Source organism: Rhipicephalus microplus, chromosome 2 (assembly GCF_043290135.1).
Source record: "Rhipicephalus microplus isolate Deutch F79 chromosome 2, USDA_Rmic, whole genome shotgun sequence".
NCBI classification, from domain to species: domain Eukaryota; kingdom Metazoa; phylum Arthropoda; class Arachnida; order Ixodida; family Ixodidae; genus Rhipicephalus; species Rhipicephalus microplus.
The window spans coordinates 21,756,228-21,772,692 of NC_134701.1; the positions used below are offsets into that span (position 1 = coordinate 21,756,228).

The 16,465-nt window shown below is 45.8% G+C and overlaps 1 protein-coding gene across 1 annotated transcript in view; it reads right to left on the minus strand.

Annotated features, from left to right (window-relative positions):
- Nucleotides 1–16,465, minus strand: part of LOC119169931 (high-affinity choline transporter 1) — a 192,944-nt gene that overhangs the window by 18,513 nt on the left and 157,966 nt on the right. The window contains exon 7 of the mRNA XM_037420928.2: nucleotides 7,614–7,822. Within this exon, the coding sequence (XP_037276825.2) occupies nucleotides 7,614–7,822 (209 nt within the window). The remainder of the gene's footprint in view (nucleotides 1–7,613; nucleotides 7,823–16,465) is intronic.

Below are 16,465 nucleotides of genomic sequence, written 5' to 3' on the forward strand. Positions count from 1 at the left end.
GGACGATTTTCTCAGCGAAGAACTTGGCTGCCTCGGCAGCACTGGCTTTGGACAGGGCTCTTATTTCGGTGTAGTGAATCGTGTAGTCAGTAGCAACGACGTTCCTTTTATTTCTACATGTCGACATTGGGAACACAGCCAGGAGATCCATCCCGACCTGCTGAAACGGTCACCGGATAGCGTCGATCGGCTGGAGGAAGCATGGTGATCTTCTGGGTGGTGTCTTCCACCGTTGGCACTCTCGGCCAGTCCTTAGGTAAAGAGCGTCTTCGGCGGAAAGGCGTGGCGAGTAGTACGTTTCTTGTATTCTTGCGAGCGTGCGGGAATGTCCAATGTATCCTGCCGGTGGGTCGTCGTGTAGAGCCTCAAAAATTTTCGGTCACATTGTTTTTATATGTGCGTGTAACATGACAAATCAAGACTATATAGTTAACTATAAAAAGTATTTCTAGGTATTTGTTGCGGGTAGAGGTCATTAGTTCATATACATCAGTAATAAGTGCCATTTGCCAGTGTGAGAACCAATTACTTATGAGATTTATGTTTTTTTAGAAAGTGAGATGACCTGATAACAAAGATATCAAGAGCTGAGAATCGTACTTTAGAGGAGATATGCGATTGCAATTATTAGTGTACATCACGGTGTAAGAGAAAGTACTTTGTGTAAAATAAAAATAACGATGGGTGCCAAAAATTCTAGAAGTTCAGATGTCTGGGCGGGAAAATGCTGTAGGCCATTGTACTCAGATTTGGGTGCACATTAATAAATTCCAGGAGGTCAAAATTTCTGATAATCATATGGTAGTTTTGGGACGTTAAACCCCTCATATCATATTAATTTTACCTGGAGATGCCGGAGGTTATCTCAGTTAGAAAACACGATAAAGAAATCATTACAGTATACTGTTTACAAAATGAAAGAAATATTCTAAGCTAAATCAACAATTAGCGACGACTATTTATATAATAGACACAATTGGACAGAAAACGACGAATATGATGTCACTGTAAAAATAATTATCTATGTTTATCAACAAACCATTGTGAATTGTACTAGTTGAATGTCACATGCAAAACTTTTTTTAAAATCTTCAACTAGCTTTTAATTAGCCAAATCCTTTGTTCTTGCTTGAACAAGTAAATTATCACCTCTGTTGCAGGCCGTTCCAAAGAAACTCAGTCAATAAGTTAGAGTGCGCTGAAAAGAGGGTAGTTAATGTTTTCGAGAGAAAAACAATCCACTGATATCTACAAAGCGAATGCTGATGATGGAGCGAAGCAGTGTACAGTAGATCAAGAATTCAGGCTTCAAACTTTGCTGTGGTTTAAAGCCTCCTATTTTTTTCGTGTTAACCATTTGTTCTGTCATGTGCTTTCATTATTGGACAATTAAATTTAGGTGTTCTTAGAGTGCTGTGGCTTTTTAGGTTTTTAGGGGCAAAGCTCTTTATAGCGGCACCCATTCGTCTCTCGTAGTTGTAGTATGTAACAAGTATAACATTTTCACCTCTAAGGTGGTGCCGGTGAGAGATGTCTTCTGTGCGTTATTGAACAATAAAAAATAGTGCTCAATGTACATGTCAATGGCTGCTAATGGGGAATGAGAGACAGGAGCATTCGGCTTTTAGTTAACGCGCACGCTTCGATTCCCATTAGCAGCCGTTAGCATGTACATTGAGCACTATTTGACAAAAAAAGGGTTGCTACGTTATACTCGCTGAGTGTAACCTCTTTAGTTTTAGAAAGGTTTAGCGAGCGTTCAGCCACAGTGCCATGAATACAATGAACTAGTATATACCATGAACTCGAGGTGGTTAAATGTGGGAAGTAGACCCGAAGCGTAAGCCGTAAGAAAGTGTGCGCGCGCCATCTCTCGTTTAGTCCTTGGAATGTCCGCTGGATGGTGGTGCTTCTATATGGGGAATATATGATGAAAAGATGCGAGATGGTGGTACTTGGAGCGTTGAATAGATGGACGAACGGACACACAGACAGATGCATGGCTGGACGCACGAACGGACGCAGGGGCGGCTGCATGGACGAACGCAGGGACGGACGCACGAACAGGCGCACGCACGGACGGGCGTATGAACGCATGGACGGTCACACAGATGGATGCATGGACGAACGGAAGCAAAAACAAATGGACGGAAGAATGCTTCGCCCCAATCTCCATCATTCACTCCGTGGATATGCTGCCATTTTTTATTCTATTTGCATCGTTATAGATTTTCGGTCACGCATAGGTAAAGAATTTTTCACTCATAACCAATGATGCCGACGCCTGCACCGCCGGAATTTCGATGAGCTCTTAAATGCTATCGCGTTAAAACACGCAACAGTCAATAACAGCTCGGCCATGGGGCATGTGGTCCTCCATAGCCCCCTCCTCGCCAACCTAATCTGGACTGTCCAGCAGGTCCATGATGTTGGCACTTCTTTCTTTCTTCCTTACTTTCTTTGTTGCTTTCTTTGTGAAGGAATATCTTTGTAAGATGTGTAAAACATCGTTGGCACAAACTTGAAAAAAGACAATAGCAGAGACTGAGTTTTATAAGAGAGTTGTCTCATAAACAGATATCGTACTCAGTTGGTGATTTCAAGTATTTCACTCATAACAATAGTACCTGGTTCGGACATAGCTTTAACTTTATTTTGGCTGTGGTATATAGTAACCACGTCAAAATGATGACGACCTTACGAGCCATAAAACTGTGCAATGATTTGCATTGAATCAATAAAACATCTTCGCTTGAATTTACACATGCCACAAGCTTTCTCATATCTACAGCTGTTTTAACTTTTTTAAGCATATCGCGACCTAAACTGGTTTTCGTCTTCTGATTTTAGACGGAACATCACTTCTGCTATCATTAACTTTGCTAGTTATACGCAGCTCTTGTATATTCTGCAAATGTACCGGAATATAGGTAATTTAGTTATTGCACGCATAAAGCAAACCCTTCAGGCACTTTTAGTCTATATTTTTTATGTTAAATTTAAAACTGGTCCTTCGTTTTGAGACCCATTGTGTCCTTTTTTCAGGGGGTGACTGTCTGGCCGGCTTCGAAGCTAGCGAGTTTTCTTAGTAGTATTCGTTGTATTTTAGGCATTTGCTTATTTTTGGTTTGTATGATCGCTGTTTCCTTTATTTAATGACAATGCGAGAACAGACGGTGGGAGACATTTGGCACACCGTTGCCGCAAGTTCGTTTGTGGTGCATATTTAACTAATACACGTGTGCTTCAAAAATGCAGGGACGAGGTGACGCGAGAAATTACAGAAGCATTTTCTATCAGCGTGAATAAAAGCATCTGCGTCACTGTTTTTTCGGTTGCTGTGTCAGAGAAAAAAAAAATTTTATTTGAATCCATATGTTGCGAAGTGGCGACGTGAAAAGTGCACAAAAAAAAGAACTCCCACGAGTGTGTTGTTGCGCGCGCATGCCTGTCCAACGGTTTTTTTTTTCTTTTAGTATTAAGCACTTCCGTGTAGTAAAATAAGTGGACATTTAGCAGCCGTCCTGCTTGTGTGTCCTCTCTTGTGTCTTCGTCTTCATTTTTTTGCGCTACCAAAAGTGAATGCGAGCAAGCACATTAGCTAGCCAGCATTACCGCTTTTTCTACATTTCTTCTTCCAACCTTCCAAAAATTAACTGGGACCTACTGTGTGTTCCTTCATCATGTCAGCATTCCGAGTTGATGCTTGATATTGCTTTATTGTTTCGTCTGATATTGCTTTATCGTTTCGTCTTGTGGATCAGCCTACGCGTGTATCAGCTACTTCTAGAAAAGTTCTTGATCTTTTTTTCGTTTCGGAAAATATTACTGCTGTAGGCTAAGACATGTCGTATTTGCCTGGGCTATCCGATCACAACATCGTCCTTTTTGCGGGTCGTATGCGAGACTCGAGGATAAAGGCGAAAACGTCACTAAAAAATTCCCTGATTTTAACTGTGCTCAAGATGAGAGTGTACTAGACCTTCTGGAAGAAGATTTTGATATTTTTCAGCATATTTATGCTACTGGAAATTCTACTGTCCAAGATTTGTGGATTCATTTCAAGGCTGTTGTTAATGCATTAGCAATTATGTCCCTACTAGACAAAAAAAGCGTAGTTGGCGGAATCCCTGGGTCACTCGCGAAATATTACAGTTAAAACGCCGTATCAAGCGATTACATCACTCGGCTGGGAACAGAGGTGCGGTGTCCCTACAGTTACTCCGAGATGAATTGCGCACAAATATAAACCTATCCAAGTTCCATTTCTTCAACGTCAAAATGCATCATTTTTTGGCAAATGACCCAAGAAAGTTCTGGTTGCACCTAACGAATAAGAATGAGGCTATTAGCAAAATGAAACTTGATGACACTATCACCGATGACAGTAACTGTATAGCCAATACATTTATTCACTACTTTTCGTCTGTGTTTTCTCGCGCCACCGTTCAGCCCTCGTCATATCCGAAAACTAGTTATGCTATCCGGGATATAGAGATCAACGAGAGCGGCAATTTTTCGGCGCTACTCGAATTAGACACTAAAAAATCTACCGGCCCGGATGGCATACCAAATATGTTCCTGCGCAGATACGCCGAATGGTGCGCGAAGTATCTGAACATAATCTTTAAAGAAAGTATACGGACAGCGGAAATATCTTTAGAATGGAAAACTGGAAAAGTGGTGCTTATTTATAAGACTGGTGACAAACTTAAAGTAATCAACTACAGACCAGTTTCGCTACTGTGCACTTGTAGCAAGGTTTTGGAACATTTCATATTTAAGCATATCTGTTCTTTCTTAGAGGACAACAATAATTTTTTAAGTAGTCAGCATGGTTTTCGGCGCGGTTTGTCCACTACAACGCAACTCATTCACACTGTAAATGATCTAATGGTAATGCTTGACAAGGGCGGACAGATCGACATGGTTTTTCTTGATTTTGAAAAAGCCTTCGACTGTGTGTCACACCGACATTTAATGTTAAAGATCCGATGCCTTTTTGACAATCTTCGGATAGTACAGTGGCTCGACTCGTATCTTACACGGCGTGGGCAGTTTGTTCACATAGGCAATTCGGACTCAGAATTTGCATCTGTTCTTTCAGGCGTTCCTCAGGGTTCGGTGCTCGGCCCGTTACTCTTTTTAATCTATATTAATGATTTGCAGATTACATCACCAGTATGTTGCCGTTTAGTTACAGACGGCTGCGTTGCATACATGCACATTCAGTCAGTGAAAGATCAACAAATACTAAACAACTTCTTAGCAGCTGTTAGCAACTGGTGCTCAAAATGGCATATGCGCCTAAACGTTTCCAAGTGTGTTCAGATGAGTGTTACACGCAAGAAGGAGCCGCTGGTTTGCACCTATAGCATCAATAATGTTCTATTAGCTTCAGTAGACCAATTTAAATACTTGGGTTTGCATATCAGTTCTACGCTAAGCTGGAGTGGTCATGTGCAATTCATTGTTTCCAAGGCTTTGAGAAAACTTTACATGTTGAGAAATCGCATGATGCATTGCACTCCTAAAACTAAGCTTGTGGCCTACACGACTTTAGTTAGACCGCTATTAGAATATGCGGACGTAGTTTGGGACCCGCACACCAAATGTGACATCGATTGCATTGAACGCGTTAAAAAAAAAGCGCTAAGATTCATCTTCAACTCTTATGGCAGGCACGTGTCCATTACTAACCTCAGATATTTAAGCGAACTTCCAACGCTAGAATCACGCAGGAAACTGCATCGACTGCAAATGCTTTACAATATTGTAAATGGTAACATTAGAATGGGCTTCACTGATTACATGCAGTATAACAGCGCAAGGCCAACAAGATGAAAGCACAGTAAGACGATTGTAAGGCCACGAATTAAGACGAAGGTGTATCAATTTTCGTTTTTTCCTCGAACGATAGCGGAATGGAACGAGCTTCCATGTGACATAGTCGGCCTATCATCAGTTCATGCGTTCACAAATTCCGTGAAAGATTATCTGTGGTGTTATGCGCAGTTCTTTTGGTTCTTTCTCTTTTACAGCTTGAAATGTTTGCGGGTAACCATTTATTTCGCGGTATTCTACTGTTGACGTAAGCTGTCTTTCGTTTCACATGCTTATTTGGTTCGTTGGCCATTTCACTCATGTTCTGAAATGTTATATGCGTCTTTCGGGTGTTCAATCACTCGATCCTGTATGTGTTATTGCTCCAGTGTCATACCTCAGTGTATTACTGCAAACGCTGTTGGACTTGTTTTTTATGTTCACGTCTTGAGTTCACATTCGGCTGCATGTGTTGTTATCATTAGACATATGTGCATTTGTTCTGTTTTTCTTTCTTTTTTTTATTTTGGCTGCTGACTGAAACGATGCAATGTGATGTACCCACTCCTGCCATGGCTCCCAAAAGGCAGCCGGCAGTATCTGATGAATAAATAAATAAATAAATAAAATTTATCTTTGGCTGCAGACACGTGTGGGCGAAACATGCATGAAACCCAAGTGCGGTTGAGAAAACCCTTAGCACATGTATGCATCACTGAAGTTATACAAGTACCATTAGCCACCGATGGTCCACTAAAGATTAAAAAATTTACGACTGGAAGAAGCTTCAACACGCAAATCAGGGAAACGCCAACGCTCATCACTGGTCCACTAAAAATGGCGTCGAATCGGATAACATTGCAAAAATATGCTCAATGCTCAAATGCAAAACCGTAAAGGAGCTACCGTCTGAGGGGTTGTTTTTACCTTTGCCTTTCATGAATATTTTGCGGCTTCTAAAGTTCAGCGTCACTTCTGGCCATACGCCCCGCCGTGGTGGCTAAGGTGCTCGGGTTCTAACCCACAGGTCGCAGGATCAAATCACGACTGCATTTTTGTTGGAGGTGGAAATGCTGTCGGCCGTGTGCTCATAATTGGGTGGAAGTTATAAAGCCCTAGGTGGTTGAAATCTCCGGAGCCCTCCACTATGGCGTCTTTCATAGTTATACGGTGGTTTTGGGACGTTACATTCAACATATAAATCAATCAGTTCAACTTAGGAGCCACAGAGCTTCCGTCACCCTCCTTCACAGAGTAGAATAACTCAAAAAATTTTAATTGGGTAAAATACCCAGACTAATACCCAAAACGAGCCTATATCGCTGGAGCTTTTTTGAATTATCGCGTCCTAAAACTGAATCGTTGCCTTGTTCATCCCTTTTATTCTGTACTCCACAGAGCGGCCTCCCGTGATCCGATGTACGGACTTCTTGTCTCTTGGTAGCCAAGGATGTGCGCCCAACTACTCCTTCTGCAGAAACACCTTCAGCCCCGTTTTAAGCTCGACTAAGAGTCAAGATATGCAATGTACATGTCTAGTAGCTTGCCTAAATAACTTCCATTGAGCTTTTTGGTTATAGTAATAAACTAGTCGGTTATATATAAATTTTGACCAATTGAATAGCGCTTGTCATGTTGCCTCTACCTCGGCCGCGTGTGTGTGCTAACCAGACATATGCGGCCGAGGTAAATCACTGGCTGGTTTAGATAAAACCGACTAGAACAATGCTTGTGATGTGCAGAATATCTCTCGTAATCAGGCCTTAGTAATTCTATTTGGCGAGTCTCACCTGCTGTCGGAAGGTAAGCCTGTAGATATTCCAGGCGAACATGGACGCGGCGCTAAGAATGGAAGAGTCCGACGAGGACATGACCGCTGCCGAGACGGCACCCAGTCCCATGGCGGACACAAACCCCGGAGTGAGGTACTGCAGCACCAGCGGCAGCGTCAGCGAGCTCGCCTCCCCGACGAGCGGCACAGGTTTCGTGTACCCGGCCGCTGTGAAATCTGAGGGCAGAGTTTTAAAGACGATTGTCTTTCTTAGGGACCTTCGACGCAAAAATTTTGGTCTGTCTGTCTGTCTGTCTGTCTGTCTGTCTGTCTGTCTGTCTGTCGATACCCCCAAACGGCCGACCCCATCCGCAGCACTCACCAAAGTTGCTCAAGCTTCAGCGTTCATAATTGTGCGATTGTCAATTAAAAAGCAATTATTGCGCATATCTGAGGCACCATAACAATACTCATATATTCTGTATGTGCGTCTTTTACTAGAAAAGGCATACATAAGTAATTCATAAGACCTTACCGTTCAGCACGCTGCGCCGACCATGCAACGCCTGCACGAAAAGGCGAGTGTTTCGAACGCTTTGCTAAGCTGACACGCTGGTGGCACCTACCCGTCGCCTTGCGTTCTACACCTTATCACCTATGAGACGGGCGCGAGAGCTGCGCGCTTCGTTCTCCAAGAAAACTGCCAGATAGCGCTCATTTTTCACGTGTGACGTGACTTGATGCATTCGTTCGCCTCCGCTGCAAGCTCGAGGCACTCTAATGCAGGGCCTCCAGAATACCACTCACCGATTTTTTGGCGCAGAACATGAAAGAAATGTTTTTTTCACCCTCTCAACGTGCAAAACTATCGTCTTTCGGCGAAATTTGCAAATTAACATGCAGATATGGGGTCAACTTCTTTCCACAGTGTATCACTCCCATGATTTCCCGCGAAAGTGTTGTGTACAACGCCACACAAGCAAAATCGCTCGAGTAGCGTTGGTACCTTGCCAGCTACCTTGCCTCCTCAAGAGTAGGAGGCAAGGTAGCTGAAAAATATTTTCTTTATGTTTGGATATAATGGAAGAGGGAGCTATGCTTAGAAACACTTTACAGAGAACTTATGACGATACTATTGGTCAATATTGGCATATTATACTGGAGAGTAATTGTCGGCCCAATGAAATATCATTGAGCCCATTGCCGACACCTATTGAAAGTTTGCTACTCAAGCTTTATTGTGTCCAGAAGGAGGGGCTGACACTTTAATGGGATGGTTCTGTTTGGTGATTGTTGAACTTACAACGAAAACAGCAGTGAAGTTTCATGATGCGTTCAGAGTACGTTATAAACAATGTTTTTTAATAGTGTGATTGTTGCAAAAGTAGGCTATCTGAATATATATGTCACCGTCCCTGTTCAGTGACAGCTGAAATGTCACTGAAAGGCACTATGTACTTTTTTGCAATAGCAAATATACGGACGGTCTCAACTGGTTTTATCTGTCGCCGCCACAGCCACCGCCACCGTCATTCACGTATGTGAATGTATATATTGTTACGACTGGCGCCAGCGTTGGGATTCTTCGAAGGTTTGCGAACCCCTCTGGAATATCGTCAACGCATTCCCGGGATAGCCTGCACCTGAGACGGCCTTGCAGCCAAGCGAAAACAAAGGTCAACGCACTGGTTGTGCGCTAGGGAACCAAGCAAGAGAAGTTGCGGGGAGAACCGGTTCATGACCGACTGTGTCATCGACCCCCACCTCCCCATTCAGGCTCCTCCCTCTCGCCGGGAAAATTCCGGAATCTGCTGTGCGTTCATGACCATGTTTGGGCATTTTTAGGGCGTCGTGACCATATTTGGGCATCGTGTTAGGTTGTGCCCCTTCATGTGTTGTGAGGTGTATTTCCCCTCCCTCATGGCCGAGGTGCTGGGGCCACCGTATTGGCTGACGATGCGGACAATGCGCCCAGTGTTGGCATCGCGGCGCTATAAAATGCCGAAGACGTTTTGTACCTCTCTCTCTCTTCTCTCTTTGGATCAGTTGATCACTTCTCAACATGTAAATAAATCTCTGTAGTTCGTTCGGGCGCTTCTTCTCACTGAATCGTCGGACGATGGATCCTGCTACGGGACCAGCTACCGAAAACGAGACCGGCAGGACCCGGAGACCCACCAACTGGTGGCAGCGGTGGGATGCCGATAACCCCTAAAGCGACCACTGGACGGAGTTAGCCCGAAGTCCGACAACGGGACGATAGGAGAAGGATGACACGAGCTCATCGACTTCCAGAGGGAATCGAACGGCACTTCTGAGAGGCACGACGCCGGAGACATGACTGCGAACTGCGTGAGTGCCGGCTTCCTCTGTTGAATTTCACCAGGCATTTACTCTATGTGTTAAGTTAAAGCTGGTAGAGAGGGGCTGTCTTGGTCATTGGGTTAACAGGTAACTTGCGTCAGGCAGAAACTGTGTGATAGCTTGGTTAAGCTCTTTTTGTCAGTGGCGTCAAGGTTAACAGTGACAGGGCAGGATTCCGTGTAAGAGCTTTTTGAAGCTTTATTTGTAGACTAAGTTAACGGAAAACTTGAGGCAAGGCAGGAATCTAGAGCTGTCGTTGCCATCAAGGTTAATTAGTTGCAGGACAGGAATCTTTGTGGAGCAGAGACAGCGGTACTGGAGGCAGCCATGAATCTGAAACCCCTGCGAAAGTTCATGTTGTTGCTACTTGCAAGGGAGTTGAATCTGGAGGTGTCGGACTCTCAAAGAAAGCCAGAGCTGATAAAGGCAATTTTCGCATTGGGGGCGGAGGATGACGAGCTGTCAGAATGTGTCGAGGAGATTCAGGAGAGGCAAGCGGCAGAGGCCGAAAGAAAGGCGGCCGAGGCCAAAAGAAAGGCGGCCGAGGCCGAAGGAAAGGCGGCGGAGGCCGAAAGGAAAGCGACAGAAGCCGAGGCAGATAAGATACGAAAGCACGAGCTTGAAATGAAGCGCCTCGAGCTAGAGATTAGCCATAATAGTAGAGCAGGAGGCAGCGAGGCATCCGGTACCGCAGAGCGGGTCAGGTTCAAAATGACGGACCTAATGAGATCGCACAAGCTAGGGGAGGACATTGGGCTGTTCCTCGTCAACTTTCAGAGAACTTGCGAAAGGCAAGGTTTTGACCAGGAGACATGGCCCCAACGCTTGTTGTCCCTACTTCCGGGGGAGGCATCTGAAGTAATCGTGCGCCGGACGAAAGAGGAGGCTGACGAGTACAGTGAGGTAAACTCGAGCCTTCTCAAGAAATACAGGCTGTCAGCGGAAGGTTTAAGAAAAAAAATTTCGCAACGCCGTAAAAGAGAACAGTGATTCATACCCGGAGTTTGCTTACGAGTTAATGGCCAACATGGGGGAGTGGCTCAAAGAGGCAAAGGCGTATGGGAATCATGGCAAGGTGCTCGAGTGTATCGGTCTGGAACAATTCTATTAAAGGTTACCAGAAAAGGTGAGGTTCTGGGTGCACGATAGACCAGACGTGAACACCGTAACAAAAGCCGCAGAGCTCGCTGAAGAATTCGTTACGCGCTGCGCCCTCGGGGCAAGCAGCGAGCCTAAAAGGGAAAAATTCCTACGACCGAATAAGGCGCCGTTTAGAAAACAACCGACAAGTCTCGCACAAAAGGGTGAGGAAAACAAGGCATCTAACCACGGGGCGTCGGCAGAGGCAAGCGAAAGGCAATGTGAGGTGAAAAAACCGGCGGCTTGTTTCAATTGCCACGAAACAGGGCACTTCGCGATACATTGCCCGAAAGAAAAGGTGGCCTTTTTATCTATAAATGAAGCCGGCGAGAACATGAAGTTGTTAGAGCCCTATATGTACGACCTTACCGTGAACGGCAAGCAGTGTCGGGTTCTTAGAGACTCCGCAGCCACTATGGACGTAGTTCATGCGTCCTTTGTTCAGTCCGGACAGTATTCAGGAGACTGTGCCTGGATTAGACAAGCTGTAGAAGCAAACAGTCAGTGCCTTCCCGTAGCTAAAGTTGTCCTTAAAGGCTCCTTTGGTACGTTGGAAACGGAAGCCGCGGTATCGCCATATCTACCCCCTCAGTATCCTTACTTATTTTCAAATAAGTCAGATCAAATGCTGAAGAAGAAAAATCTTACGTTGGGAGAAGGCATAGTGCAGGCACTGACTAGATCGAAGGCATGTGCGCTGGCTGCGAGAGCTACATTCACTGAGGCAAACACGCCTCAAATTGACAACGGGCCTGGTTGCGAGTTGGACACCACGGTAACAAATCGACTTGTGCGAGAACAGGCTGCAGAAGCCATAGTCGCGGAGGCAACCATTCCTAAAGGCGACGATGAACCTCCTCCCGAATTGGAAGGGGTCCATTACGCCTCGTTGATCGAGCAAATAGAAAATGCCGTTGCTCCCAAGCCGATCCCTGGTAGTACAGAGGATAGCACAGAGGGTGACACATTCCAGGTACTAGGAACTACAAAAAAGTTGTGTGTCATTCCCACTTCGGATAATTTCAGTCGGCTGCTGCAGGTGAGCCCCGCTTCATTAATAACCGAACAAAAGGGTGACCCGACGCTTAAGCAATTCCAAGACAGTTCGAAAGAGGGAATCGCCAAACGAAGTGTGAGATTCCAAAAGAGGAGTGGCATACTCTATCGAAAATATCTAGATAGGCGAGGAGTAGAGTTTGACCAGGTAGTCGTACCTCAGGCGTATCCTCAGGATTTGCTTAGTTTGGTGCATGGAGGATCATGGTCAGGCCACTTAGGCGTAAAGAAGACGAAAAATCGTCTTTTACATGAATACTACTGACCTGGATGCTTTAAAGATGTAGAGAGGTTTGTAAAATCTTGCGATGTGTGTCAGTGAGTGGGTAAGCCGGGAGGTAAGGCGAAATTTCCAATGAAGCTGGTACCCGTAATCACGGAGCCCTTTCGTAGGTCGGTAATTGACAGGTAGGTCCTTTGCCCAAGACAACTTCAGGCTACCGTCACATCCTGACCTTATTCTGCGCAGCTACTAAATTTCCAGAGGCGGTCCCGCTAAAAGAGCTAAGTTCCGTGGAAGTAGTGAACGCAGTTTTGTCCGTGTTTGCCCGGGTAGGCTTTCCTGCCGAGATAGAATCAGACCAGGGCACCATTTTCACGAGTGCCTTAACGACAGCCTTTCTAGAGCGGTGTGGCGTGAAATTATTGCATAGTTCAGTCTACCATCCACAGTCGAACTCGATAGAGAAGCTTCACTCCATGATGAAGCGAGTGTTAAGAGCCTTATGTTTTGAACGAAAAACTGACTGGGAAATGTGCTTACCTGCAACGATGTTTGCACTAAAAACTGTACCTTATGAGACAACAGGGTTTACGCCAGCGGAACTTGTTTACGGCCGCAGACTGAGATCTCCTCTTGGTATGCTGAGAGAGTCGTGGGAAGGTCAGGGTGATGATCCTGTAGTAGTGGAATATACCCTCAACTTGTTGGATCGTCTAACAAAAGCCCAAGAACTGACCGAGTCTGCGATGACCAAAGCACAGCAGAAGGCTAAGCTTTACCTGAATCGAACAGCTAAAGCGCGACACTTTGCTGTAGGAGACAGGGTCATGTTGTTGAAGCCCTCCCAAAAGAATAGGCTTGAAGTGCAATGGGTCGGCCCGGCCGAGATTACTCGAAAATTGTCTGACACCAACTATGTGGTAAAATTACCAGGAAGTCGTAAGGTACACCAGGTATATCATAGCAACTTACTCGAGCCCTATAAAGAGAGGGAAGCCATCGTGAACATGACTTTAAATGTTCCGGAAGAGGTACCGGCAGAAATTCCTGAATTAGCTCCCGAATCGGACGAAGTCCCGATCGAGAAAAGAGTTGAGGATTTAGTATCAAAGCCACAGCTGACAATGAAGCAGAAGCAGGAATTGCGTGGTCTTTTGACCGAGTTTCAGGACAGATTTGTAAGCGAGCCAGGCCGGACATCCGTCCTCACTCATGACATAAAGCTTACCTCGTCGGAACCGGTAAGATCTAAGACGTATTGGGTGTCACCTCGCCGGCTTGAGCTAATAAAAGCAGAGGTTAACCGGATGCTGGAATTGGGCGTGATTGAGCCGTGTGAAAGTGATTACACTTCCCCGTTAATTCTTGTGGAGGTACCCGGCAAAGATCCGCGTCCTTCCATAGACTATCGTAAGTTAAACCTCATCACCAGGGATCAGACATACCCAATTCCCCACATTGAGGAACGCGTCGAGAAGGTAAGCAGCGCGGAATTTATCTCAACGCTAGACCTAGTGAGAGGTTACTGGCAGGTGCCGCTCACCGAGAGGGCGAGCCAGTATGCTGCATTTATTTCACCATTGGGGACATTCCGCCCTAAAGTGTTGAGTTTCGGCCTAAAGAACGCGCCTTACTGTTTTTCAAACTTAATGGATAAGGTTTTGCGGGATCAAGAGGACTTCGCATTGCTTTACTTGGATGACGTCGCCGGGTTTTCATCGTCCTGGCCAGAACACTTGGCGCATTTAAGAGCAGTACTGACACGCCTACGCGAAGCAAGTTTAACGGTAAAGACGCCCAAGTGTCAGCTAGCACAAGCAGAGGTACTCTATCTCGGGCATGTTATTGGTCGAGAGCATCGCCGTCCCTCTGAAATGAAAGTGGCAGCTATCCGAGACTTTCCCCAGCCCCGAACGAAAACCGATATTCGGGCTTTTCTTGGAATAGCTGGTTACTATCGTAAGTACATTCCTAGATATTCCGACATTGCCAGCACTCTTACTGACGCGTTGCGCAAGACCGAGCCCCAAATGGTCGACTGGGATGAGGAGAAAGAAAAGGCTTTCCGTGTTTGGAAGCGGCCTTGTCGAGCCAACCTTTGCTTAGTTCACCGAACTACTCGAGGCCTTTCATAGTCCAATGCGACGCTAGTGATAGAGGCATGGGGGCAGTTCTTAGTCAAAGGGATGAGGGAGATGAAGAGCATCCCGTCCTCTATGTTAGCCGGAAACTCACCCTTCGCGAGCAGGTTTACAGCGCTAGCGAAAAGGAATGTGCGTGCTTGGTTTGGGCCGTCAAGAAACTGGCTTGTTATATTGCCGGAAGCAAGTTCATTGTGGAAGTGGACCATTGTCCTCTCACCTGGCTACAGACTATGTCCTCTAAGAACGCCGCCTGCTGCGTTGGAGCCTCGTTTTGCAACAATATGCGTTTGAAATACGCTACAAAAAGGGTGTACTCCATGGCAACGCTGATGGCTTAAGTCGATGCCCCTGACGCGAAAGGATGTCTCGAGAACTCTGGCATTTTTTTTTCTTGACCTAGACAAGGGCTAGTGATTGTTTTTTTTTTTTGCTCTTTTAGGTGTACTTGTTTGAAAACGTTGAAGACACGGCTATCCAGGGTTTCAGGTTCGGTGTGCTTCCAGTGTTGTTGTTTTGTGTCACTTTAACGTATGAGTAACATTTTGAATAAATTGTGTATTTCCTTTAATATCATTTAAAGGGGAAAATTGCCTGGTGGAGTTTGGCGGAATTGTCCGGCGCTCACCGGCTGAGTAGTTGTGTTTTCATGTGCGTATGTGATGTCTTTTGAGCCCACAATGAAGCAGATGGTACCCTCTACTTCATCAAAGACGGTCGTCACCAAACCGACTGCCGGCGCTGATCTCTCCGGACAGAGGCTGCAAACCTCAGCCCATCGAGATCTTTACCCCCCGCGCGAGAGACTGTTAGACGGGCCCCAGCGTTGGGATTCTCCGAAGGTTTGCGAACCCCTCTGGGAGATCGTCGACGCATTCCCGGGATAGCCTGCACCTGAGACGGCCTTGCAGCCAAGCGAAAACAAAGGTCAACGCACTGGTTGAGCGCTAGGGAACCAAGCAAGAGGAGTTGCGGGGAGAACCGGTTCTTGACCGACTGTGTCGTCGAACCCCACCTCCCCATTCAGGCTCCTCCCTCTCGCCGGGAGAATTCCGGAATCTGCTGTGGGTTCATGACCATGTTTGGGCATTTTTAGGGCGTCGTGACCATATTTGGGCATCGTGTTAGGTTGTGCCCCTCCATGTGTTGTGAGCTGTATTTCCCCTCCCTCGTGGCCGAGGTGCCGGGGCCACCGTATTGGCTGACGATGCGGACATTGCGCCCAGTGTTGGCAACGCGGTGCTATAAAATGCCGAAGACGTTTTGTATCTCTCTCTCTTCTCTCTTTGGATCAGTTGATCACTTCTCAACATGTAAATAAATCTCTGTCGTTCGTTCGGGCGCTTCTTCTCACTGAATTGTCGGACGATGGATCCTGCTGTGGGGCCAGCTACCGAAAACGAGACCGGCAGGACCCGGAGTCCCAACAATATAGACGGGGAAGGATGCACTCGCCTCCTGTTTCCTCGGAGCTAACTTCCCCATTTCGGCCGGGCTCGTCTGAGCTCGCGTTTATCTCGTCAGTATTATCCTGGAGGTGCTAAATTTACAATAAGACCGACCATTGTCCCTTACCTGATGCAAACCCCGACATTCAAGGACAGTTGCCTTTTGAGGTGGAGCTTGATTTTTCAGCAATACCATTTTGACATTAAATATAGGAAGTACAAATCAAATAAAAACGCTTATGCGCTAAGCCACTCCTGCTAAGCTATCTAGGTGTGTTCTTGATGTTTCGAAATTGATATTTTAGTTTTCTTCGTTCAACCTATTGTGTTAATGAGTAAAGGAGCACGTTTGGTTTCTCAGCACAAAGGAGTCTTGAGAGTTTTAAGTGTGGGCTTTTCGTGTAAAGCTAGTAATGAAAACTGGTTTGCCATCTCTCTTTTGGCTTGGTTTGTTTGGGGGGGGGGGGTGCTTCCTTGTGTATGTGGTCGAGTTTCAGAG